We start from the raw sequence: 27,034 nt of genomic DNA, 5'->3' as shown, positions 1-27,034 counted from the left end.
TTCCCCCGGTGATGCCAGACTGACTTGGCTGTTGTTTTGTAAGTAAAAACTTTCCTATTCCAGTAATGCCAGCCTTCTTCTCAATACTGCCACACACGAAGCAGGTAGACACAGAGCTATTCCAAAAACAAGAAAACAAAACAAAAAACTCTCTAATTTGACCATCTCTTTGCGTTCCACATTAAGCCTTCCAAAAAATAAAACAATACAAACTTGCCAAATATAAGACCAAAACAAAGCTTTTTCTTTTTAAAATGATTGAAAATGTATTTTGCTATGTTTCTACCAATGTGAACAAAGCTTGACTGTATTAAAAAATCTGATCATTATAAAATGCAGATGAAGAAGATCAAATGGCAAGGTGGTTTCAGTTTATTCTGAATATTTTAGTGACAGAAAGTTGAACAGGAAGGAAACAGGTGTTAGTGTAAAATACACAGTTTAAAAGCAAATTATACCATCGGCTAAATTAGAATCATTTATTTAACTAGGAGGAAAAGCACAGCTTCTGAATAGTGATTTAAAGGCATACAAGTTTGAGGGCCTGAGGTGTTTAATCTGGCATGATTTGTGAGGGGCTTGTAGTAGGTACAGTGGTGACTTGAAATAATAATTAGGTTTGAACTGATTCAGTAGTTTTGCATTTTCAAACTTGGATTTAGTTTGCGAGATTTTTTCTACCCAAACAGCATAAAGAGCTTATGTAAGGCAAGCTTCTTTGGGTTTATGTTATTCAATAAATGTCTTCAAGCACTAGAAATAGTGGTTTTGAAGAAGTCCTCTTGTCACATTTATCCGGTCTTATCATCCTCTGAGTTTATCCCTTTTAAAAATCCCTCTGTTCTCCAAAGCGTTTGTAGGCACTTCTTGAATTCATTGATCCTCATTGCTTGGTTTCCTTCCTGGTAACATCTTCCATATGTTTTCTTCACTTTTTCAGATAAGAGTATTACTTATATTCTTTACCATGAGCATCTTAACATTTATGTTGCTGAATCTCTTCCATTTGCTCATTCTTTTTCTTTTTATTTTTTATTTTTTTTGAGATGGAGTCTTGCTCTGTCACCAGGCTGGATGCAATGACGCGATCTCAGCTCACTGCAACCTCCGCCTCCTGGGTTCAAGGGACTCTCCTGCCTCAGCCTCCCAAGTAGCTGGGACTACAGGCACCAGGCACACACCAACCACCAGGCCCAGCTAATCTTTTTTTTTTTTTTTTTAGTAGAGACAGGGTTTCACAATGTTGGCCAGGATGGTCTCGATCTCCTGACCTTGTGATCCACCCACATTGGCCTCCCAAAGTGCTGGCATTACAGGTGTGAGCCACCACAATCAGCCTCTTTTTCTTAATTTGAAATTATGCAACACTATGGAGTTGAAAACCTACTTAAAAATATTTTTTTCATACACGTATACTTTAACAAATCCAGGCCATGTCAGCTTCTAATGTTTCTAACAGGAAAGAATACATCCCTCTTAACTACACTTAACATTTTAGATTGTTCAAGAATCTCTACTCTTTTCTGTATTCATGTTGAGATACAATTAACATCTCATGTATGGCAACCAGGATTGCATGCAAAATTCTAGAAAGAATCTATAACATATGACTCATACCAAACAGTAATTTGTTTTCAGTTTGCCCTCTTTTTTTCTTAATCCAACTTAATAAGTCATGTTTGCCATTCTTGAGGTTACTAATATGGTTTCACAGATTTCAGTACCCTGTTTTAATAACCACGGCATTCCTTCCTTATAATAGTCTACTATACATTTTTTTTCCCTACTAGGCCACCCAGGACTTTGTTGAATCTGTCACATCCTTACTGTTTTTCTTACTCATCTTACTGTGGCCTTGCTGTTTTGCTCAGATATTTATTTTATCTTTTCTGTGTGTTTACTCACATCAACATCGTAGTTTTAAAATGTAAGCTGTTGTAAATTTCTAGTGGTTTATTGTTGCCCACGCTTTTTAAAAATTCATTCATTCACTGTAACAGCCACTTAATAAATTCAGATTATTAGAAAACTACTGTATATGATGGCCGGGCTCGGTGGCTCACTCCTGTAATCCCAGCACTTTGGGAGGCCAAGGCAGGTGGATCACCTGAGCTCAGGGGTTCAATACCAGCCTGACCAACATGGTGAAACCCCGTCTTTACTAAAAAGACAAAAATTATCCGGGCTTGGTGGCGGGCACCTGTAATCCCAGCTACTCAGGAGGCTGAGGCAGGAGAATCGCTCAAACCCTGGAGGTGAACAGAAGTTGCAGTGAGCAGAGATCGCACCACTGCACTCCAGCCTGGGTGACAGAGCGAGACTTCATCTCAAAAAAGAAAAAAAAAAAAAAAAGACTGTGTATGGGTCTATCTTCCTTTTAAATTTCTTTCTCAAAGCATGTAAAACCATCTCTCTTGCTAAGACTATTCTACTGATTTTTAAATTTAATTCCACAGAAGTCATCTAGAGGAAGTGACATACTATTGTGCTGAAGACTCATGCTGAGTTTAAGAGAAAAATTCACATTTGAAAGATGTTGCTTATTCTGAAAAACTCAATACGTAAATCTTACAAAGAATAGGACCACCTCATTAATTAATTAGCAGGACCTTACAAAGAATAGGACCACTTCATTAATTAATTAGTAGGACCTTACAAAGAATAGGACCACCTCATTAATTCATTAGGGATAAAACCAGCGTATGATATTCCTCCTCTTTCTGTGTGCGCATAAAAAGAACTAGAAGCAAGAGGCAGGCGGACTCACACATTGCACATTGGCCCCCTCCCTCCTTAACAAGCAAAATAGCCCATTTTAGTGATCCAGAAACTCTGGAAATGGATTCTTTACAACTATTGATGATACCCACTGGCAATGATGGTCTATATTTCATAGTTACTTTAAAGTCCCAGGCAGATGTGATTCAGCCTTTCAGATGGATGAAAGGGATGTTGGAAGGATAGAATTTTTGCAGGGTATGAATTCATTATTTCTTGGATCTTTTCAACTGATAAGATATTTTAAACTCATAGACAGCCGTGAGTTTAAATTCATTCCTTTCCACCTATTCCAGTCAGACTTCCCTTGAGCTCATAGTGCCAGCTGGTTTTTCTAGGGGGACAAAGCGGAAAAAAAAAAGAGGCAGAAAAAATTCGAACAAATTATTGAATTTTTTTGCATTAACAACCTCCTCAGGTGACACTCATCCCCCCTACCCTCGCCATGATTCTTACCTTCTTCCCGATGACCCCTGAAAAGAGGAGAAAAAGGTGAGAAGGGCCAAAGAAATTTTACACAATGGGCAGAACTTCTGTCGGAGAAGATATCAAGGGTGTAGAGATCTTCCAGAAAAGGGAAAACCCATTGTAGAAGAAAGGGAAACAGGCCTTGGAAGGGTGAGTGCACCTGAGCATTGTATGTGAAGATGCTGATTTGTCTCTTTAGCCCAAATCCAGTCTGAGTTTGCATGTCTGTATCTTTTCCACCACAAAGAGACATATATCTTGCTTGCCATAATTGTGATGTTGGACAATAACCACATGATTTCTGCTTTAGGAGATGTGTAAAAAACTTTCTGTCATCACCACCACCCCCCCCCCCCCACTACAAATGTGTGTATCAGCCTCCCCACAGATTAGCTATAATTAGAAAACCATGTTGAATCACGTTGAGTCAGATGAGGATAACTTCCTGTATTCCCTGTATCCCTGAGGAAACTAAGGGTTATTCTCTTCATGACAAGCTAGTTTCCTTACTTTATTTCTCCAGTTATGTTTTAGCAAACCAATTATATAAAAATATTTTTTTCATATACTTATAAACTTTTAAAAATCCTGGCCACGTCAGCTTCTAATGTTTGTAAGAGGAATGAGTACATCCCTCTTAACTACACTTACAATTTCAGATTGTTCAAGGATCTGTATTCTTTTCTGTATTCCATGTTGAGCTACAATTAGCATCCTGTGTATGGCAACCAGTATTGCACGCAAAATTCTTCAAACAATCTATAACACATGACTCATACTAAAGAGTAATTTGGTATTTATACAAACTAAAATTATTCTCTTTCCTGCCTCTACTTTAGTTTTTTGGCTTCTAATTCAAAAATGAGAAAGGGGGAAAAGATGAAGTCTAAGATATTGCGATAAATCAAGAGTGACTTCTTTCTGTCCAGGGTATCCTCATACAAGTTGAGAAAGAGTGCATGGACGTCATCTTTGCACGATTAAATAGAAAGACTTCTAAGCCAAGACATCAGTCCATGGTGAAGTTAATATTGCTATGATATTCATTTGCTTTTCATTTTAAACACTCGTTTTATTTGGATCAGATTTTGATTTTTAAATAATTTAATTAATTTTTTTGTTTTTTTTTCAGAGATGAGGGTCTCTCTCTGTTTTCCAGGCTGGAGTGCAGTGGTGTGATCATCGCTCACGACAGCTTCAAACTCCTGGGCTTAGGTGATTCTTCTGCCTCAGCGTCCCAAGTATCTGGGATTATAGGTGCATGACACCATGCCTGGCTAATTAAAATTTTTTTATTATTTTTTTTAGAAATGGGTTCTCACTATGTTGCCCAGGCTGGTTTCAAAATCCTGGGCTCAAGTGATCCACCCACCTCGGCCTCCCAAGTTGCTGGCATTACAGGCATGAGCCACTGTGTCCAGACCCCAGATTAGTTAGTTGTGTAATCTTGCATCAGTGAAGGGCATAAACCTCAAGCTTTTCCTGTCTTCTAGTGAAGTCAACCACCTTTGAGAATAAGGAGCCATCTCCCCTCTTCTTCCTCTGCCCCATATCAAAGTTGGCCTGGCAGAAAAAAATCCCACCCAGAACGTCTGGTAATATATTCATTAGTCACTCCTGATCATTCAGATGTTTCTTTTTTAAGTTTCTAGTTTTTTAATATCTTAGGTTATTCATGTCTATTGTATCATGTGTGAGGGTTTCTTCTTCCCCAGGAGACTGTTTTTGGTGTGGAATTACCTTGTACCCGTTTGGAGATAGACACAAAGGAGGTGGGTGTGTGATTCATGCTTGAGCAAATTTACTCCATGCATGATCTGCGGTGAAAGTTGAAGCCTAGGATTCTGCTGATCATTATGGCGTTTTTTGCATGACTTCAGCTCTTTGCACTCATTCAGTTCTATTGGTAGAAAGGTGATTTCCTTTCAGGTGATGACCTGAAAATGGAATTTTTTCTCATCTCCCTAGCACCATCCATACTGTTTAGAATGGAAGCTTTTAGCTTTAGTGACTCTCACTCTCGCCATGCCTTTAACTACATACTTCAGGCCCCTAATACAGTGGGACACCCCGTGGTATTGCCTCGTCGCCAGCATTAAAGATTATCTGTTCCAGATTCATTAGACTTTTTGAAAAGACCCTTGTGTTAGTTTTGCACTGTTATAAAGGAATACCTGGGACTGGGTATTTTACAAAGAAAAGAGGTTTATTTGGCTCATGGTTCTGTAGGCCACACAAGCAAGGCACCCACATCTGCTCAGCTTCTGAGGAGGCCTCATCACCTTCTGCCATGAAGGTTTTACTCACGGCAGAAGGTGAAGAGGGGAGCAGGGATGTCACATGGTGAGAGAGGAAGCAAGAGAAAGAGGAGGAAGTGCCAGCCTCTTTTTAACAGTCACATCTCTTGGGAACTAATAGAGTGATAACTCACTCATTCCCATGAGGAGGGCACAAAGCCATTCATGAGTGATCCTCTCCCATGACCAAGTCACCTCTCGCTAGGACCCACCTTTAACAGTGGAAAATCACATTTCAGTATGAGATTTGGAGGGGACAAACATCCAAACTATATCAGCCATATAAAAATTAAACTCTTCCAGGGATTTCTTTCAGGGATTTTGTTTTCCTTTTTGCTACTTTGGGTTTAACTTTTTATGGAAGTGCCTTTACAAAGTTAAGTGACTTATTCTTTATGTCTTCAGCAAAGTCAATATTGCTTCCACTAATGGTAGCTAAGGACAGGAAGGATGTGAGTTTTTGTTGTTGTTTTTCACATACCTGGGAATAGTCATGGAATAGGCTAGGATTTGGATCTTAGTTTCTTAAGCCACATTTCTACCTCTTATCTCATGAAACAAAACAACGATTTAAAGACTGGGCTAACAGTTCTGTCTTTCTAAGAGTTTGTCTGATGGCTGACTGTCCCTGTTGTTGGTTCTTGTGCAGATAATTAACAGGTATAGTCAGATAAGTTGCCACCAACTTAGAAAACAATCAGGGATCTTTTTTTAAGAGCTGCTTACAGTTGTTCAAGTCAGCCTTGACTCAGCTGTGCATACCAGCTGCTGGTGACCCCAGCTTGCCCCTTTGCACAGACCATGTGATTTTAAGTGTCAAGGTCTTGTCCGTTATCAGTTTCCTACCCTGTAGAACTGCTGTTACGCATTTTGTTTACTGATATGCATTTTCAGTATCTTTCCCTTCTCTGGATTTTTCGAAATAGACTAATTAAATACCGCAGCTGGTCTTTTTATCTTGGGATGGAATCACTTACAGAATGGGACACGTCTTCCTCTCAGATTGAGTCATGGTGTGGTGACAGAAGGGAATTTCACTGGAGCATTAAGATAATCAGAGACTCCATGTGGCATTAATTCACTCCATTACTGTTTATTGAAGAATAACTGTGTGCCAAGCACTGGGCTTAGCACTTTGTCTTGGGAGGGGTGGACGGGGTAGGGGGCAAATTGCAGAATAAGACTGGGCTTTGAGAGAGATTGGAGTTGAGTTATACATGCAGAATTCTAGAGGATACTTGAGTTTCTTTGCCTACTTGCTGACTTAAATTTAAGAGAATTACACTAGGCTTGGGAACACAAACTTTCATAATCCCAAATAGCATCTGATTCTAAAATTGCTTTTATTTGACTTCTCAATGAGTCTTTTAAAAGATGATTTCCTTCCTCAGGATTTTGATCTGGCTGTGTTTGTTTCTATGAACACATTGTCTACAGATTCTAGGCATTAAGCAGAATGAACTATCTGGAAAAATCCAACCCAGAAATAAACATTAGCTTGTAGTCGTTTCCAGCAAATGCTTGTATACTTATCGAAAATTCAAATTTACTTTTAACTAAATACCTTTATGCAGCTGACTGTAGTGCTTTGGGGAAGATAATGGTGTTCAAATAAGGTAATGATGATTGAGAAGAAAGGACTGATTTGAGGAACATTTAGGAGTTAGAATGACATCATTTAGCTATCTATTAGATAATCATTCAATAGAGATATTTATGAAAACTTGAAATATGTTTAACATTGTGTATCCTTATAACCACTGCTTCTGAATGTTCAGCCAGTGATCTTGGGTGAAGACATTAAAACTTATTTGGTGAATACCTAACAGTGTATCTCTTCATCATGTGTATGTATCTGTAGATGTGGTATTAGAAACCACTGACACATATAATGACTTTTCAAGATATTTAACTAGTTTATAGGCTCCTGCGTGACTTATTTAATCTTGTGATTTTGTTCTGAGGTAGCTAATAATTTTATCATAACAAGGTAAATTTTTAAGAAAATTATTGAAAAGTATGAAGTTTTTATTTGTTCATTTCATTAGTTGCTCTGCTAGAGTTACAAACAAGTACAATCACGTTGGAAATCTACTTCATAGTAAATACTCAGGTTCAAATACATTTCCCCTAGGACCCAGTAGTCATAGGAGTAGCATTACTTGAAAAACCCTAAACTGCAAACCTTCTAAATATCTATCAATATTAGATACACAGTGGAATAGTAACAATGAAAAATAGCAATCTGTTATACTCAACAACAATATGGATTTTACAGGCAAAAGCCATTATAAACAAAGTGTTTCCATTTATGATGTTCAAGAACAGGCAGAAGTTATCTGTGACGATAGAAGTTAGAATGAGACTTTTGTGTGGGGGAGTATTGAAAGGAAGGAGGTATAAATGGAGCTTTCAGGAGTGCTGATAATGTCCTATACAATGATCTGAGTGATAGTTACAACGATGCATTTGTAAGCAATAATTAAGTGAACTCTATACTTGAGTTTTGCTCACTTTACTATAGAATAACAATATTTTAAAAACTAAAATTTCTTAATAGTGGCCACTTTAGAAAAACTTTTCATTGAACAGCAAAACGCTAATTTGAGACTCTGGGACAATAGAGTTGAAGATGTCTTCAGGGATAGGAATAATGAATGATTTGGCTATTGTTGGACGAGGATGTGATAGAATTGTTTGACACAATATGATAAATTTCTTCAAATGGGTTTGTTAAAGAAAGGAAAAATGCTAAATATATGATCCCTGAAAATGATGCCATCAGAAAGAAGACTATTTGGTCTGTAAAGGCTTAAAATCACATGTTGAAATTTTTATTCTCTAAGAATGAGCATCATAAATTAACTCACTGACATGCCACTGTTTATCTCTCTTTAACTTCCAAACTCTAGGAGGTCTTTGAAGAATCAGCCGCTTGCTTATTCAGTATGTCATTTCTAGAAATAAAGATTGTAGACTTGCAAGGAAGCTGGACATGTCTTCCTCCATAGGATAGGGTCAAATCCAGTTTTCATCTTTGTGTCTTCACAGTGCTAAAAGCACCAGCATACTCTATGGATGGAGCAAGAAATTAAATCTTGTCCCTATAAAAGGGCCAGAAAGAAACATCAGGCCATTGGCCAAAGAGCAGGAAGTGAAGCAAAACGCCTGAATACCGAATGACCATTTACTAAATCATTAAAAGTTTGTTATGTGATTCTAGTCAATAAACATATGCTAAGTGATTCATTTGTTTTCTGAATATTTAACATCTTCTCTATCAAACTTTTCATCTAAATTTATCATAGGCATTTTGTTGTTGTTATAACTACAAAGGAAGGGAACTATTTTGGTTGTTATTTGTTTTTCATAATTTCCCTGAAATTGAGCAATACATAAGACAGAATATTCAGATGGACCTTACCGCCTAAGGTTTGCTTTCTAGTTAACAATTTGAAAACTAATTTATTCTCTTTATGTTCTGTCTGCCCATATTAATTGTATTTGATAACACAGGGCGTTAAGGAAATAGTGGGGAAAATGAGGCACCGTGTGTCTCATTCCTTGGCAGGAGTGTGCTCTCCATGCGGCTGGGAGGTAGTGTGGAATAGTGGTCAAGGGGATAGAGCCTGGTGCCAGACTGCCTGGTTCATGTCCTAGCTCTGCCACTTTATGGATATGTGACCTTGAACAGCCACTTCTGCTGTAAAATGTGGAGCGTAGTGGTACCTGTTTCACTGGATTTTGGCAGTGATTACAAGGAAGAATAAACTAAAGCCCTTTATTATGCACCAAATAATGTTCTCTGAATACATACTTGCTACAACATAATAATAAATATGCACATGGTCTCAATAAGAGTCTTTTATTCCTTTGTGGTTGTCACTAACCTTATTATCTGCATCATGTCTTTTATTTGTGATGATTAATATCTCTCATTGAGATAACGAAGTACAAAGTGAGATGCTGATGCCTGTATTTTGTAGACACATTCTTGATATCCAAATATTTTTGGCAGTATCGTGAAACATTTAGATATGGTACTCACAATGTATTGGTTTTCTTATATTTTAATTTTTATTGTAAACTTTGATGCTTCTAACTGAATTCTAAGTGCTGAAAACATAATATGAAAATTATAGATAGGATACATATCTAAAACCAGATTTTTAGGGGGAATTCTGAAGGGAAAAATATAGCTCAGCAGACTTGTATGCAACCAGATAGGTGAAACATTGTTTTCTCCTTTCCAAGATATTTGAAATAGCGAAGGTCCAAATTATATCTTGCAAATATTTTTCATGCCAAAATTGGCTAGACTGGCAAAAAGATATGTTCAAAGAATAAAAGATTGTAATGTTATTTTAATTTCAAGGAGTTTAAACATCTGTGCATATTTTCTTTTTGCTTTAAAGAGTGGAGAAAGCTGGAGACTTAGGATAGTTGGTTTAAATTAGAAAGGCATTTTGTTTTAAGAGCTTGCTGATACTGCAGCATTATAGTGCATGTTACTGTGATATTTTTAAACAAACTGTGAAATTTAGAAATGCAACCTGCTAGAATAAAAACTTTAATAAAATATATACCTAATGCCATTTTGTTTCTTCATCGGTTTGTTTGGAATCACTTTGGTGTATTTTCAACTCTTGATTTTTATTTTATTGTATTTTTTTTGTCAAGGTCATCCTAAATGTTTCAACTTTTTCTAAGAAAGAAAAAGTTAATATAAATAAGAAATTGAGTTTCTAATTCTTTTAAACTTATCCCTTTAAAGAAAAATATCAAAAAGCCTAAGAAGTTCCCTTGGTTTTTTGTTAGCAAATTCCTGTTCTGTATTTAGTGTTGTGTTATGGCAGAGGTGTGTGTGCACATAGCTCTCAGGGCCTGCCTACAGCAGAGGACAAGTGAACTTTGGAGTCAGACTTAGCCGACAAGAAATCCCAGCCTGCCTCTCTGGCTTGGGTCTTTCAGCAATTTTTCATACTGAACATCATTCATTTCTGTGACTCAATACATAATAGTTATTATTTTTACAGATGTGATTTATGCGTGTCACGCTGCTGGGACATTTAATTACTCTCTTCAACTTGACTGTATTTAGAAAAGGCTATGGCTCTACTCCTCTTGTTTAACAGCTTGTATTCTAAGAGAAGAATCTAACCATTGATTGGGTTGGATCATAAGTGTGGCTGATCTTGTAGGCTAGGTAGGTATCATTTTCTTTATTTTAGTGTGCCTTGCTTTTTTTTTGTTTTTTTTTTTTTTTGAGATGGAGTCTCACTCTGTTGCCCAGGCTGGATCTCCCCTCACTGCAAGCTCCGATCTCGGCTCACTGCAAGCTCTGCCTCCCGGGTTCACGCCATTCTCCTGCCTCAGCCTCCTAAGTAACTGGGACTACAGGCGCCTGCCACCACGCCCGGCTAATTTTTTGTATTTTTAGTAGAGACGGGGTTTCACCGTGTTAGCCAGGATGGTCTCGATCTCCTGACCTCGTGATCCGCCCGCCTCGGCCTCCCAAAGTGCTGGGATTACAGGCGTGAGCCACCACGCCCGGCTAGTGTGCCTTTCTTAAAATCAACTTGGAACACGTATGTCTTAGAGTTTACCAAATCGCTTTTATATAACATGCATTTGCTTCTTTTTAAAATGACACATCTTTCATGTCTGACTTGATTTCTGGTTTAACAGTGATTTATAATGGTATATTGAATGGCAAAAGATAGTCGAGGGAGATATTGTTATCAAGAAACAATGGAGAAGTCAGATGGACACTAGTTTTTACTTGGTGGGAAGATGTCCTGCAGACTTACTTGCACATATTTGAAATTCTTGCTTCTAGTTTCTTAGAACAACCTGAGGGATGGGACCAGGAGACCGGTATCAGGATCATAGACTAAATAAGAATGAAAGCAGGAACCAAGAAGATGGTGTCAGGAGAGATTGAAACAACCTACTCAGTTGAGGAACAACATCCAGATGACGTTACAACCAGGAGACACAGCTCTCCAAACTTAAGTCTAAAATACACATCAAGACAACCAAATGAGAGAGACAGGCCAGGAGAGTACAAGAGGCTCTTCTTGGTAACCTTACCAAATTCCATAGCTGTCAGTCTCCTTCTGAGGCTGACTCAGACCCAAAGGCAGGACAAACAAAGCAACACGCTTTCACCCACACCATAGCTTGATCCTCTGCCAAGAGGCACATCTGGGACCAAGTTCAGAAGCAGGCTTCTAGATTCTTAATCAGTGAGAGGTGTCAAATGTCACCTCACCAATTAGCAAACTGTAATTCTGCTTTGCTTCTGAGATTGAATCTAGGCTGCCCGAGTAAAGAGGATTGTCTGGTGCCAACCAGATAGTCTGGAGATACCACTTGTGGGCATGGTCAGTGTCAGTGCCTTCTGTGGTCTGCAGTGCCTTGGAATGCTGTTGGATGCCTGTGAGATCGGCCACCCTCCCCTGAGGCTTACCATTAATCTGAGTAGGAGAATACGGTAGTGTAAATAAGACTGCAGTCTTCCTTGGTTGCGGGAGTAGACCGAAAAAAAAAACCAAAAAACAAAAAACCCTGATAACCTCTTGCTCTGCAAAATCTCATGCAAGCATTCTTCACTTTTGAGTGTAGACTAGTTAAGATTTAAAATGACTGCTGTTTTCATGAAATAGTATCAGACAGTTCAGAAAAGGCTCATGGTTCCTGATTCTCATTGGGTCAGAAATCTAGAGATGAATTTATCTTTCCAAAGTAAGAAAACTGAATCCAAATCAAAGTTATGAGATAGCCAACAACAGTATGTCTAAAGAGTTCTTGGAGAAATCACACTTTGTAAATTCCCAAGGGGGCAGGAGTTGGCCAATGTATGGGTTGTTCTCCTTCTTAATTTTAGATGTTTATTTCTTATCGCCTTCTATTGTCTTTGCTGTTCCTCTTGTTGGAATAAACTCAAGTGATTTTACAACATCATAAATATAACTGCCGGTTATTGGATTACAAAATAAAACACTAGCACCTGGCATTTGCAAGACATTTTATGCTTTGAAAATATTTTATACTTTAACGAATTTGTTTATCTCAAGTTATGGGAATGTTGCATATGGATTATTAACTGTATTCTACAGGTAGGAAAATTGAGATCTTGAGGCCAAGGAACTGGTCCAAAGTTACATGGGTGCTAATTTAGGCAAAGACGTGTCCTGAAATATGGATCTCCTACTCTGATACAGATCAAATCATTGGAAATCTTGAGTTTGGGAATTGTTCTCTTTGCCTTTCCTTCTATTCTTACATCTCTTGTTCACTTTGGATTTACTATTTCATATTTGCTTATATTCTCCTGGTCATTAGGGTGTTCTTGGGCATTTGATAGCTCTTATTCCTTGAGTACCTTGCATACCTCTGGATATACCACCTTGTGCTCTAATGTCGTTTGAGAAACAACAGTTTTCACATTCTGAGGTTCTGCTTTGAAATTTACCTTAATTCATCTCTATTATTGAGTAATCTTATCTTTTTCTATTCAGAGAAAGATTTGCCTTATTGGATCTGGCCGTTTATCCCTTATTTAATGTCCACTTTTCAGCAAGTTCATGACATGCCATTTCAGAAGAAAGCAATATGCTCTCTTAACTAGGAATCAGGAAACTAAAACTTTTGTTGTGACTCTACATTTAGACTGTGTGCAAATTATTTACTAGCTTGTAAAAAATTGTGAGATTTTACTAGCTTATAAGAAATTGTGAGATTTTACTAGCTTGTAAGAACTTGCAAGAAACTTCAAGTTATCTCTATTGGATATTTAATGTGGAGCTCTTTGATGTCATCTTAATTAGCTAATATTCCATGTGACACATATAAGATGCATACTATGTTTAAACTTCCGAATTAGCAATAAACACCATGTTGACTGATCAAATAATTACTTAAATGGGGTTTGGGCTACTTGTGTAATAAATATAGTTCACATAAACTTTCTACTATGTCTTGATATGATTCTAAGTTACAGAAGATATTATCTTGCAGTTCTTGAGTTTAATAGTAGAATCACAGTTCAACCATTATTCAAATACTTCCTTTTCAAAAGAAGTATTCAGTGGTTCCCAAATCTGCACCAGCATCAGCTGTGGTATTTTTTAAAACATACATATTCCAGGCCCTACTCTAGAGAAAATTGACTTTTCAGAAGGGAGAGCAGGATCCTTTATTTAAGAAGGTACCTAAGTAATTCTGATGTCTAGCCAAGGTTGGTTGTCTAACCATTTTTCCAAGTTTATTGTGGGACATCTAAGCTGGGCACAGCAGTTTAAACAAGGTTTACTTATTCAGCAGACATTCTTGGATGCTTACAATATATCAATCATTGTGCTGAGTACTACAGTAAGCAATATGATACAGACTTTGTCTAGAGGTAATTATACTTTAGTGAAAATTGCCCCCAAATCACTTTATCATGTATATGTTGCAGTAGGAGAGTATATAGTCTCAAAAGAGTAAAGAAGTGGCTCCTAAGTCAGCTCCCGTAAGAGTTCTGTGGGAAGTAGAGGGATGTTCAGGAGAAGCATCACAGTGGAATGAGACTTGAACATTCCTGTCCACTGAATAGTCAGAGTTTGTCATTTTGAAAATAGAAAATAGAAGAGAAATAAATTATCAGGGGCCACTAAATATCTGTTAAAAGGGGAGTGACAGGATGAAGGCAGTACAGAATGCTGGGCTGAGAGCAGGACTGAGATCCTAGAGGCAGAATCCCACTCTACCCGTACTCTCTGGGAGGAAGTGATGAGAACTTGCAGCAGGGTGGTGGTAGTGAAAGAGAAGAATGAAAAACAAGGAAGCATCAGTGGAACCTGACGTGTGGCTGGATGCCAGAAATGCAGAGGAAGTTAGTCAAAGGTTCCCATCCTGATGACTGGAGATCATGATATCACTGACTGAGCTCTAGGGGTTGTGAAATAGAGCTCATTAGGCAGAGGATGATAAGTGTCTGGTTTTTTTATGGTCTTCTGTGCATTTACGCTACTGCCTAGCACAAGGCCTGATGTGTAGTACGGGTATTAGTTAAAATACTGGTTTGGTGGTCTCTGTTGTGACTTGTAAAAGATGAAAAGTTAATTTTATCTCTCTCATGGAGAAATCTAGTCAGGTAAGTGCCCAGGGAGGTGCAGTGCCTGTGTTCCATCAGGCTGTCCAGAGATTCATTCCCCAGGCCTTCTGTTGCTTCACCCTCAGGACATAGTATAACTGATGATGGCTCACTTCCATAATTCTGCCTCAGCCTGAGAGGAAAAGGATAGAGAAAGTAGAGGGCCAGCCAGGCGCAGTGGCTTACGCCTGTAATCCAGGCACTTGGGGAGGCCGTGGCGGGCGGATCACGAGGTCGGGAGATCGAGACCATCCTGGCTAACATGGTGAAACCCTGTCTCTACTAAAAATACAAAAAATCAGCCGGGCATGGTGGCGGATGCCTGTAGTCCCAGCTACTCGGGAGACTGAGGCAGGAGAATCACGTGAACCCAGGAGGCAGAGGTTGCAGTGAGCTGAGATCGTGCCACTGTACTCCAGCCTGGGTGACAGAGCGAGACTCCCTCTCAAAAAATAAAAATAAATAAAAAAAGTAGAGGGCCAGCCAGCCTTTTGAAGGCTGCGCTTTTATTGCTCCCTGCATTCTGTTGTCGTAACTTAGTCATATGGCTATCCCTGGATAAAAGTAGGATGTAGGCTGGCGCTGTGGAACATGGCTGTAATCCCAGCCACTTAGGAGGCTGAGGTGGGAGGGATCACTTGAGCCTGGGAGTTAGAGGCTACAATCAGCTATAACCATGCCACTAAGAGTACCTCACTGAATATCCACTGCAGTCTTTGGAATTTGATACTGTTTTAATCATTTTTCTAGGGGAGGTAACTGAGGCTTTAGGATGTTGGAGTAGCTTTTCTCCAACACATTAGAAAGCAGGTAGGAGAACCTCACAATCTGTGCACCAGAAGAACTGGCATCACCTGAAAGCTTGTTAGAAACAAAGAACCTCAGTCCCACCCAGATTTAGGGATCAGAATCTGCATTTTAAAGGATCCCAGATGATTCAAGTACACATGAAGTTTGAGAAATACTGCTTTATTTTACAGAGAGCGTGTTCATAATCTCTACACAGTCCTGCCTTCTAGGGAAGCCTGAGATGATAACTTTATTGAGAGAATTATTAAGAGACCTGACATTAAAGCAGATTCAAGATAATTCTTTTTTCTGATTATAAGTTCTAATTTTATAGATTTCAAATGTGTTAATTCTGCATTTTCTGCGTTTTGCCTCAGTTCTGAGATCATCTTAGAAGAGTCTACTCTCCTCTTCATTGTATTGTGGTCACTGAATTCTAAGAATGTTCTAACTTTAGGTTCTTCTTCTCCAAGGTGTTGGAAAAAAAGGTCAGATCATAGCAGTGGTTCATAATGCAAAGTTTGGGTTACTTAAGGACACTGTGGAATCCATCCTTTTAGACATCTGCCCTCTTCTGAATGTCTGCCTTCTGAAAGGCGGTAGATGATTATTGTTCCTATGTAAAATCTTAGGCATTTAAATGTAAAATCCAGTTTGTAATCAGGTGCGTTTGAATTATAATAGAAAAAGCAGGCCGGGAGTGGTGGCTCAAGCCTGTAATCTCATCACTGTGGGAGGCCGAGGCAGGCAGATCACCTGAGGTTGGGAGTTTGAGAGCATCCTTACCAACATGGAGAAACCCCATCTCTGCTATAAATACAAAATTGGCTGGGCATGGTCCCGCATGCCTGTAACCTCAGCTACTCACGAGGCTGAGGCAGGAAAATCGCTTGAACCCGGGAGGCGGAGATTGCAGTGACCTGAGATCGTGCCATTGCACTCCAGCCTGGGCAACAAGAGCAAAACTCCATTTCAAAAAAAAAAAAAAAAAAGCAAATTCCAGATATGAAATGTGAAAGATTCTATAAGACTTTTTAAAGGACTAACCCTTAAACATGAGCCAACTGGGTTTAAAACCTATGATTAGAAAGCAACATGCAGATATCAGCATTTTTAGAGAGGGTACTTGGATATCAGTTTGGAGAATGGACAGGAAGGGGTGAGATGAAACGGGTGGCTTTGGAATTACTTGGAAGGCTTTCAAAATTCAGAGTGATGGTTTCTACTCTCATGTTCCGATTAGTAGGTTTGTGATAAGGCCTGAGAACTTGCATGTTCAATGTTTATTATTGATACATAATATTTATACATATTTATGATACATCATATTTATACATATTTATGATGTTACATGCATAGAATTCGTGGTGATGAAGTCTGGATATTTAGTATCCGTCATTTTGAGCATATATCATTTCTGTGAGTTAGGAACATTTCAAGTCCTTTCTTCTAGCTATTTTGTAATATATAATACATTGTTGTTAACTATGCTCACCCTCCTCTATCATTAGAACGTATTTCTTCTATCTAATGCTTGTACCCATTAATCAGTCTCTCCTCATCACCTCCCCCTCCACCACCCACCCTACCCAGCCTCTGGTGTCTTTTGTTCTACTTTCTACCTCCATGAGATTAACATTTTTCACTCCCACATATGAGTGAGAGTGTATGATACTTGTCTTTCTTTACCTGGCTTATCTCACTTAAGGCTTATCTCACTTTCTTTACCTGGCTTATCTCACTTAGAACCTCCTGTTCTATCCGTGTTGCTGCAAATGACATGATTTTATTCTTTTTTTTATGCCTGGATAATATTCTGTTGTGTATGTATGTATATGTTTTATGGATTATATATATATATATATAACATACATGTTATTGGATACATTACAGTACATACATGTAATTGGATATATATATATAACATACATGTTATATATATTTAAAAATATTTTTTCTTTATTTGTCCATTGATGGACACAGATTGATTTCATATCTTTGCTATTGTGAACAGTACTGCAGTAAATGTAGGGTGAAGATATCCTTTTAATATTTATTTTCCCTTTGGGTACATACCCAGGAGTGGGATTGCTGGATCATATGGTAGTTCTATTTTTAGTTTTTTGAAATATTTCCATATTGTTTTCCATAGTGACTGTACTAATTTAAATCCCCTTTTATTCACATCCTTGCCAGAATCTATTTTTTTAAATAATAGTCATTTTAACTGGGTAAGATAATATCTCATTGTGTTTGATTTGCATTTTCGTGATGATTAGTGATGTTGAGCAGTTTTTTTCATATACCTGTTGGCCATTCGTATGTTGTCTTTTGAGAAATGTCTACTCATTTCCTCCTTAAAAAGTGGGCAAAGGACATGAATTATTTATTTATTTATTTACTTACTTACTTATTTATTTTTTTATGTACTGTTGAGTTGTTTGAATTCCTTGTATATGGATATTAGTCCCATGTTGAATGAATAGTTTACAAATATTTTCTCCCATTAAACAGGCAATGTCTTTACTCTGTTGATTGTTTTTTTTGCTGTCCAGAAGCTTTTTAGCTCAAAATAGTCCCATTTGTCTATTTTTGTTTTAGTTGTCTGTGCTTTTGAGGTCTTAGCCATAAAATCTTTGCCTAGACCAATTTCCTGAAGTATTTTCCCTCTGTTTACTTCTAGTAGATTTATAGTTTCGAGTCTTGCCTTTAAGTTGTTAATCCGTCTTGCACTGATTTTGTATATGGTGAGAGATAAGGGTCAAGTTTCATTGTTCTGCATATAGATGTCCAATTTTTTCCAGCACAATTTATTGAAGAGGGTGTCTTTTCCCTCATGTATGTTCTTGGTGTCTTTGTTGAAAATCAGTTGCCTGTAAATATGTGGATTTATATCTGGGTTCCCTATTCTTTTCCGTTGGTCTATGTGTTTGTTTTTATACCAATACCATGCAGTTTTGATTACTATAACCTTGTAATATATTTTGAGGTTAGGCAGTGTGATACCTCCAGCTTTGTTTGTTTATTCGTTTTGCTCCGGATTGCTTTGTCTATTCAGGTTTGTTTTTGGCTCCATAAGAATTTTACGGTTGCTTTTGTATTTCTGTGAAAAATGTCATTGTTTTGATAAGGATTGCACTGGATCTGGAGATTGTTTTGGGGAGTAGGGTCACTTCAACAATATTTATTCTTCCTGTCCATGAGCGTGGAATGTCTATTCGTTTCTGTCCTCTTCAATTTCTTTCATCAGTGTGTTGTAGTTTTTCTTACAGAGGTCTTCTGTCTTCTTGGTTAAATTTATTCCTAAGTTATTTATTTTTTGTAGCTATTTGAGATTGGATTGCCTTCATTTCTTTCTCAGCTAGTTCATTATTGTTCTGTAGAAACTAGTGATTTTTGTATGTTGATTTTGTATACTGCAACTTTACTGAGTTCATCAGAACTAATGGTTTTTTGGTGGCATCGTATATTTTCTAGATAAAAGCTTATGTCATTTGTAAAGAGAAACAATTTGACTTCCTGTCTTTCAGTTTGGAATCCTTTTATTTCTTTCTCTTGCCTGATTTCTCTGGCTAGGAATTCTAGCACTATGTTAAGTAGGAGTGGTGAAAGTGAGCATCCTTGTCTTGTTCCAATTATTAGAGGAAAGGCTTTCAGCTTTTCCCCATTCTGTATGATGTTAGCTGTGGGTTTGCCATATATGCCTTTATTAAGTTGAGATACGTTCCTACTATTCCTAGATTATTGAGAATTTTTATCGTGAAGGGATGTTGAATTTTATCAAATGCTTTTTCTGTGTCCATTGAGATGATCATATGGCTTTTGTTTTTCACTCTTGATATATCACATTTGTTGATTTGCATATGTACAACCATTTTTGCATCCCTGGGATAAATCCCACTTGATTATGGTATTTTCTTTAGATGTGCTGTTGAACTTAACTTGTTAGTGTTTTGTTAAGAATTTTTGCATCTCTGTTCATCAGGATATTGGCCTGTAGTTTTCTTTTTTGTTGTATTCTTGTCTGGTTTTGATATCAGGGTAATGCTGACCTGGTGGAATAAGTTAGGGAGCATTCCCTTCTCTTTTATTTTTTTTGGGGGGTGGGAAAAGTTTGAGGAAAATTAGTGTTCTTTGTATGTTTGGTAGAATTTGGCAGTGACACCATCTGGTCCTGGACTTTTCTTTGTTGGGAGACTTTTTATTACTGATTCAATCTCACAACTCATTGTTAGTCTGTTCAGGTTTTCTATTTCTTCCTGATTCAATCTTGGTAGATTGTATGTGTCCAGGAATTTATTCATTTCCTCTAGATTTTCCAGTGTATTATTGTATAGTTGTTCATAATAGTCTCTGATGATCTTTTACATTTCTGTGGTATCAGTTGTAATGTCTCATTTTTAATTTCTGATTTTGTTCATTTGGGTCTTCTCTCTCATTTTCTTGGTTAGTCTAGCTAGCAGTTTATCAATTTTGTTTATCTTTTCATAAAACTAACTTTTGTTGATTCTTTGTGGGTTTTTTTAGTCTTTATTTTGTTTAGTTCTGTTCTAATCTTCATTACTTATTTCTTCCTACTGATTTTGTTCTTGCTTTTCTGGTTCCTTGATATAAACTGTTAGATTGTTTATTTGAGATCTTTCTACTTTTTTGATGTAGGCATTTATTATTTTAAGCTTTCCTTTTAGCACTAGTTTTGTTGTATCTCATAGGTTTTGGTGTTTTGTGTTTCCAATTTCATTTGTTTCTAGGATTTTTTTTATTTCTTCCTGGTCTCAGTAGTCATTGAGGAGCAGGTTGTTTAATTTCCATGTATTTGTGCAGTTTCTAAAGTTCCTCTTGTTGCTGATTTCTACTTTTATTTCATTGAGATCTGAGAAGATACTTGATATGATTTCGATATTTAAAATGTGTTGATATCTTTGTGTCCTAACACATTATCTATTCTGAAGAATGTTCCATGTGATGATGAGAAGAATGTGTATTCTCTAGCTGTTGAATGCAATGTTCTGTAAATGTCTGTTAGGTCCATTTGGTCTAAAGTTCAGTTTAAATCCTAGATTTCTTTGTTAATTTTCTGTCTAGATGATCCTACTGTTGCTGAGAGTGTGATGTTGATGTCTCCTACTATTATTGTATTTGAGTCTGTCTCTCCCTTTAGATCTAATAATATGTTTTGTATATCTATGTGCTCCGTTGTTGGGTACATACATCCTCTTGCTGAATTGAAACTTTTATCATGTTATCATCTTCTTTATAAGCGGAAAGTTTAATCTGTTTACATTCAAGGTTATTATTGATATGTAAGGGCAAATTCAAGTCATTTCCTTAATTGATTTCTGTATTTTATTTTGTTTTATTTATTTATTTTTGAGACAAAGCCTCACTCTGTTGCCTAGGCTGGAGGGCAGTGACGCTATCTCGGCTCAGTGCAACCTCCGCCTCCCGGGTTAAAGCAGTTCTCCTGCCTCAGCCTTCCAAGTAGCTGGGATTACAGACGCCCGCCATCTCACCTGGCTGATTTTTGTATTTTTAGTAGAGACGAGATTTCACCATTTCGACCAGGTTGGTCTCAAACTCCTGACCTCAGGTGATCCACCTGCCTCACCCTCCCAAAGTGCTAGGATTACAGGTGTGAGCCACTGCTTCCGGCCTCCTTAACTGATTTCTGATTGCTTTGTATATCCTTTCTTCCTTTCTTTTTCTCTTATTGTTCATCATTGTGGTTTTGTAGTTTTCTATAGTGGCAACATTTGGATCCTTCCTCTTCCTTATTTGTGCATTTGCTCTACCAGTAGGTTTTATACTTTTGCATGCTTTCATGATGGCGGATATCATTCTTTTGCTTGCAGGTGTAGGACTGCCATAAGCTTTTATTGTAGGCCCAGTCTTTTGGTGATTAGTACCTTCTACTTTTGCTTGTCTAGGAAAGACTGTATTTCTCCATCATTTATGAAGGGTAACTTTGCTGGGAAGAGTATCTTTGGCTGGCAGTTTTTTTTTTTTTTTTCCAGCTCTTTGAATATATCATTCAATTCTCTTCTGGCTAGTAAGGTTTTTGCTGAGAAATCAGATGTTATTCTGACGGGGGGTGGGTGGGTGGTGGTTCTCTTATAAGTGACTAGATGCTTATCTCTTGCTGTTTTTAGAATTTGTTCTTTGCCTCTCACTTTTGACAGTTTGACTCTAATGTGCCGCAGAGAAAACCTTTTTGAATTGTATCTATTTGGGGATTTCTGACCTTCCTGTATCTGTATGTCTAAATCTCTTACTAGACTTGGGAATTTTTTTTAGCTGTTGTTCCATTAAGTAGGTTTTTGATCCCTTTCATTTATTCTTCATCTTCTGGGACACTGAAAATTCAAATATTTGTTTGCTTTATGGAGTCCCACGTGTGATGTAGTCTTGTTCACTTTTTTTTTGTTTTGTTTTTGGAGACAGAGTCTCACTCTGTCACCAGGCTGGAGTGCAGTGGCGCCATCTTGGCTCATTGCAACCTCTGACTCCCTGGTTCAAGCGATTCTCCTGCCTCAGCCTCCTGAGTAGCTGGGATTACAGGCATGCACCACCACACCCGGCTAATTTTTGTATTTTATTTTATTTTACTTTTTTAAGTAGAGATGGGGTTTTACCATGTTGGCCAGGATGATCTCAATCTCCTGACCTCATTATCTGCCCGCCTCAGCCTCCCAAAGTGCTAGGATTACAGACGTGAGACACTACGCCTGGCCTGTTCATTCTTTTTTATTCTTTATTCTTTATTTTTATCTGACTAGGTTGTTTCAAAAGACCTGTCTTCAAGTTCTAAAATTCTTTCTTCTGCTTAATCTAGTTTATTGCTGAAGCTTTCAAATATATTTTGTATTTTATTCAACGAAGTCTTCCATCCCAGAATTTCTGTTTGGTTCTTTTTTACGATATCTTTTTGATAAATTTCTCATTCATATCCTAAATTGTTTTTCTAATCTCTTTGTATTGTTTATATGAATTTTCTTGTATATCACTGAGATTCTTTAATATCATTATTTTGAATTCTTTTTCTGGAACTTCATGAATGTCTTTTTCATTGGAATTTGTTGCTGGAGAATTATTATGTTCATTTGGAGGTGTAATATCTCTTTGTTTTATGTTTATTGTTTATTTACATTGATATTTGTGCATCTGGTATAACAGTCACTTATTCCAACTTTTTTGAATTTGCTTTTATAGGGGAGGACTTTTTCCTGAAGATGTATCTGTGGTGTTGGTTTGATGTAGCATTTTGCCTTTGATTCTGGATGAATACAGCAGTGTAGTCTCTGTATGATTTTTTTCATCTGTAAGTGTCAGTAGTGCTTGTAATTTCCTCAATGGCTTAGGGTGTGGTTGTTAGTGGAGGTTGTGGTAAAGTTTTGCTGGTGATGAGGATGCTAGGTGGGCCAGTCCTCAATCACTGGCAGGTGCTTGAGGTGGCAGTGGCAGGCTGAGCATGCCTGTCCTTTGGTCTTAGGGTGGTGTATGCTGGCCCTGGTATTAGCAGGTTCAGTCAGGCCAGTTGGACCTCCAGGTGGCTTGCTTGGGTGCCAGCAGTGGAAGAAGTGGGCTGGGTGGCTGGGAGGGTCCTTAGGCTCCTAGGCAGTGGGCATGGTGCTGAGGGACGCAGTAGTAGTGGTGAGACAACCCTTAGGCTCCCAAGTGGTTTGCGCTGGTGTTGCAGTGGCTATGAGAGGCCACGTGGGGCAGTCTCAAGGCTTGCAGGTGGCATGGGTGAGTGGATGGTGTGGGTGGGTGGGTGCTAGCTGTGGTGTTAGCAGTAGGTTGGGTGGGTTTGTCCTCAGGCCCCCAGAAGGAGTGCTCAGGTGTCAATGGTGGTGAATGGGGCAGGGCCATTCCCAAGCCTCTGGGTGGTGGTCTTGGGCTCTGGGGGAGTGGGATGGGTTTTAACATGGTTAAATGGTCCTGTTCTCTGGCCCCTAGGTGGTACGCGTGGGTGCTGGCTGTGGTAAGTAGGATAGGGGTGGACCCCAGGTCCCCCCTACCCCTGGCAGAATAGCTGGATGGGGGTGGCAGTGACTGTGTGGTGGCCCTGAGGCCCTGCTACTGGGGAGGGTGGAGTTACCATGGCAGCAGTTGTAAACAGGTGACTGGGGGAGCTTGTGCTGTGGCTCCATATGGCGGCTGCAAGAGGGGTACCCCATCCTCAGGGTGCTCTTAAATGCACAGAGGCCTTGCTGCTAGGGGCAGCAGGGTCGTTGGCAAAGGCTTGTGCTTTGGCCCTGGCTGCGGTTGGAGGATATCAGGGGAGCCCCGGGGATGTGGAGATGCAGGGGCTATTGGGCCCCAGGCCAGGATGCAGTCTGGTGGGGGCTGACGTTTCAAAACAGTGCCTTCCTGTAACTGCTTGTGACACAGCAGGTGAGTGGAACTCAGTGCGCGCTCCCTCTGGAGGGGTGCTGCTGCCTGATCTCCGGGTGGCTCCCAATGTTAGCCTCAGGGCCTGTGCGGGCCGCGGGGTTCTCCCATGGCTACGATTGCAGGAGTCTGTGGTGGAAATGTGGGCTGCTGGGGTCACTCACTTAACTTTACCACGAGGGAGCCTGGAGAACCTTAATCACATTAGAGAACCTCTCTAGCTCCCAGCTGATCCTGGCTGAGCAGACTGCTCCACTTCCCTCTTCTTCTTTGCCTCCCATGTTACCTGTCACTTATTTTTTGAATTCCAATGTTCTCTCTTATGTGATCTGTTTGACCTGTGATATCTACTCACTATTTCAGTTCTTGTTTGTGGAGGAGGCGAGTACCAGGTGCCTCTAGTCAGCCATCTTGAAACTCCCCTCTAACTTTTCCTTGGATTTTCGATAACTTCCCAGGTGATGATGGTGCCCATTTGTCTAAGGAACACACTTTGAGAACCACTGGACTAGAGTTTGAGAGATCAATCAGAAATCTTTTGCATTTATCTATGTAAGATAAAGTATAGAACTAAATGCTGAAAATAGAGTTAAGGAGGGGGGGTGGTTTCCGCAAATACAGAGGAGCTGTAATTGGCAGGACTTGATACCAGACTAGAGTATGCAGGTGAAGGGGAGGTAGGAGTCTTGATTGGTTTCTAGATTCCTAACATGGGTAGGTGGATGAAGAATAGTGGTACCTTTATCTCAATATATAGCATAAAGGAGAAGAAGCTGGCTGGTGGTGTTGGGGTGGAACTGATATGTGTGTCATTTTAGACATGTCAAATGGAGATTATGGGGACAATTTAAATAGAGATGTCTTTTCACAAAGTAGGAGACTGCCAAGTTGAAGATGCAGACATGTATGTCTCTACAGGAGAAATTACAGGTTATAATGTGATGAGAATAGGTTATAATGTGACAAAAATAAGATATAGAGAACAGAACTCTAGGATATGCAAATATTTAAGGTGAAATCAGAATAATTCATCTTCAAAAGGACTGAGAAGAAATGTTAGGAGCCCTGGAAGAGAAGTTACTACAAGGGTGTGATCAACATGTCAATACTATAGGGAGGTCGAATGATAGATGGATTGAAACATGCCTATTGCATTGAGAAACCAGAAGATGATAGAAAACCTTGATAAAAGCATTTTCATCAAGCAGCATGATTCGGGATTACACTGACTTGTGGTTACAAACTGGTTTTCAGGACAGAGTATACACCTTCTGCTTCTCTGATATTAAATTCCTATTTTTTAAGCTCTTAAGAGGACAATGCTATGGATAGAAATACTTTGCTGTACTAATAGGTCCATATTCTAGTTTTAACCTCATTTTTCTAGATGGAATTTAGAAAAATGTTTAGTTAACATTTAGAATCAAAATGTATATGTTGTTTTTTCTTTTGCAAAAGCAGCGCCTTTTGGGAGATATTGTGCCTTACCAAGAGGCTTTCAGAAATGATCAGGGCAGGGCCAGGCAGCGGTGGTTTATGCCTGTTATTTCAACACTTTGGGAGGCCGAGGTGGGTGGATCACCTGAGGTCAGGAGTTCGAGACCTGCCTGGCCAACATGGTGAAACTTGGTCTCTACTAAAAATACAAAAAAAAAAAAAAAAAATAGCTGGGCATGGTGGCATGCACCTGTAATCCCAGCTACTCAGGAGGCTGAGTCACGAGACTCACCTGAACTCAGGAGGCGGAGGCTGCAGTGAGCCAAGAACGCACCACTACACTCCATCCTGGGTGACAGAGTGAGACTCCATCTCAAAACAAACAAACAAACAAACAACGACAACAAAAAAGATCAGGGTGGTTTTCGTGGTTGGTCCTTCTGAAAGTGTTATGTTTTATTCCCCACCCCCATCCATGCTGGGGCACCCAGAGTGCTATTATTGCTATTAAGAATATTGTTTTACTCTGTGACTTTGTGTAACAGTTGGGTATGATTATTTTATTACTATCCTGATTGACCCAACTTAAACCATAAGGGAAGACAGGGTACAAAGATGCAATAGCTGTTAGGGCAGCTGTCGCTTCTGGTAATTTGAGTATAACCACTTTCTTTCCTTTTCCTCCAGTGTTTTTCTAAGCAGATTTAAAACAAAACACTGGGAGTAAATAGAAAATGCTGCCCCTCACACGATCAGGACCTGGGATAAGTTTCATAAGCAGAATTTCCTGGTGATGCTGTTCTCTGGAAAACATGGTCAAAAAATATCTATCTGTTCTGTAACAGCCTTCCCACCTCTGTTTTAGGAACCCTTCGCATGGGATCGTGTACCCTGATTCTTTAAGACTTGCTGGAAACCCAGACTTGAGATTGTGCTGATGCAGCCCTTTTAATTTGATGCTTGTATCCCTCTGTTAATTAGGAGGAAAGTTCTCCCCAAAATGTGGGTCAAATGCAGAATGAGAGGAACTTCCAGTAAAATAGTGAGCTTTCTATGTGACCCAAGTGACAGCACTTTTTAAAAAAAATTTTTCATGACACAACCAAACTAATCTAGCAGATTCTCTATGTGTGTACTTTTATTTTGCCCTTCACTTGCTGACGTGTTTGAAGTTTCAGTGTGTCAAGGCTCCACATTGAAAGAAAAAAGAACACTTCAAATCTCAGGCTGCAAATGATCATATGTGTAATTGTGATTTTACAGAGACCAGACTAATTTCCTAGACCATTAGAAATTTTACTTGTTGACAGATCAGGCTCTCAAAAGACTGGTTAAAAAACATGTCTTTGAGGCTGATGGTGAATAATGGGGGAAAATGGTGGATTTTGAAGATTTATGATTAAAACCCAAAAGCTCTCTTCAAACATTAAAAAAACACTGTTTTGAATACTTTAGGCAATGACGTGAGATCTTTTCTCTGAATTTGTTCTTCATTTAGGATTTTTTAAAATGCTAGTAAGCATATTGGAGTTCAAATTAACATTTTCCCCTTTTACTTTCTTTCTCGAGCAGGTTGTCAAGTTATTAAGCAACAAAAGATCACAAGCAGTTGGAATACTAATGTCTAGTCTTCATTTAGATATGAAAGACATACAACATGGTAAGTGTCAAAATGAAAATTTAGCTTCTGAATATTAAAATTTGGGCTGAAGGATATGATGTTTGGTGGTAA

General features: G+C 38.7%; 1 protein-coding gene and 1 long non-coding RNA gene across 5 annotated transcripts in view; one reads left to right on the top strand and one right to left on the bottom strand.

Moving 5' to 3' along the window:
• Positions 1 to 27,034, top strand: part of FMN2 (formin 2) — a 394,366-nt gene that overhangs the window by 147,158 nt on the left and 220,174 nt on the right. For all 4 annotated transcript variants that reach the window (XM_055373763.2, XM_055373745.2, XM_031015559.3 and 1 more), the window contains one exon: positions 26,875 to 26,962. In XM_055373763.2, the coding sequence (XP_055229738.2) occupies positions 26,875 to 26,962 (88 nt within the window). The remainder of the gene's footprint in view (positions 1 to 26,874; positions 26,963 to 27,034) is intronic.
• Positions 350 to 3,536, bottom strand: LOC134758705 (uncharacterized). The gene is made up of 2 exons (XR_010134180.1): positions 3,235 to 3,536; positions 350 to 3,112 (listed from the first exon to the last, which is right to left on the bottom strand). It is a non-coding gene; the product is annotated as an uncharacterized lncRNA (long non-coding RNA).

This window comes from Gorilla gorilla, chromosome 1 (assembly GCF_029281585.2).
Source record: "Gorilla gorilla gorilla isolate KB3781 chromosome 1, NHGRI_mGorGor1-v2.1_pri, whole genome shotgun sequence".
Lineage (NCBI taxonomy): Eukaryota > Metazoa > Chordata > Mammalia > Primates > Hominidae > Gorilla > Gorilla gorilla.
This window is presented reverse-complemented; position numbering and strand designations above follow the sequence as displayed.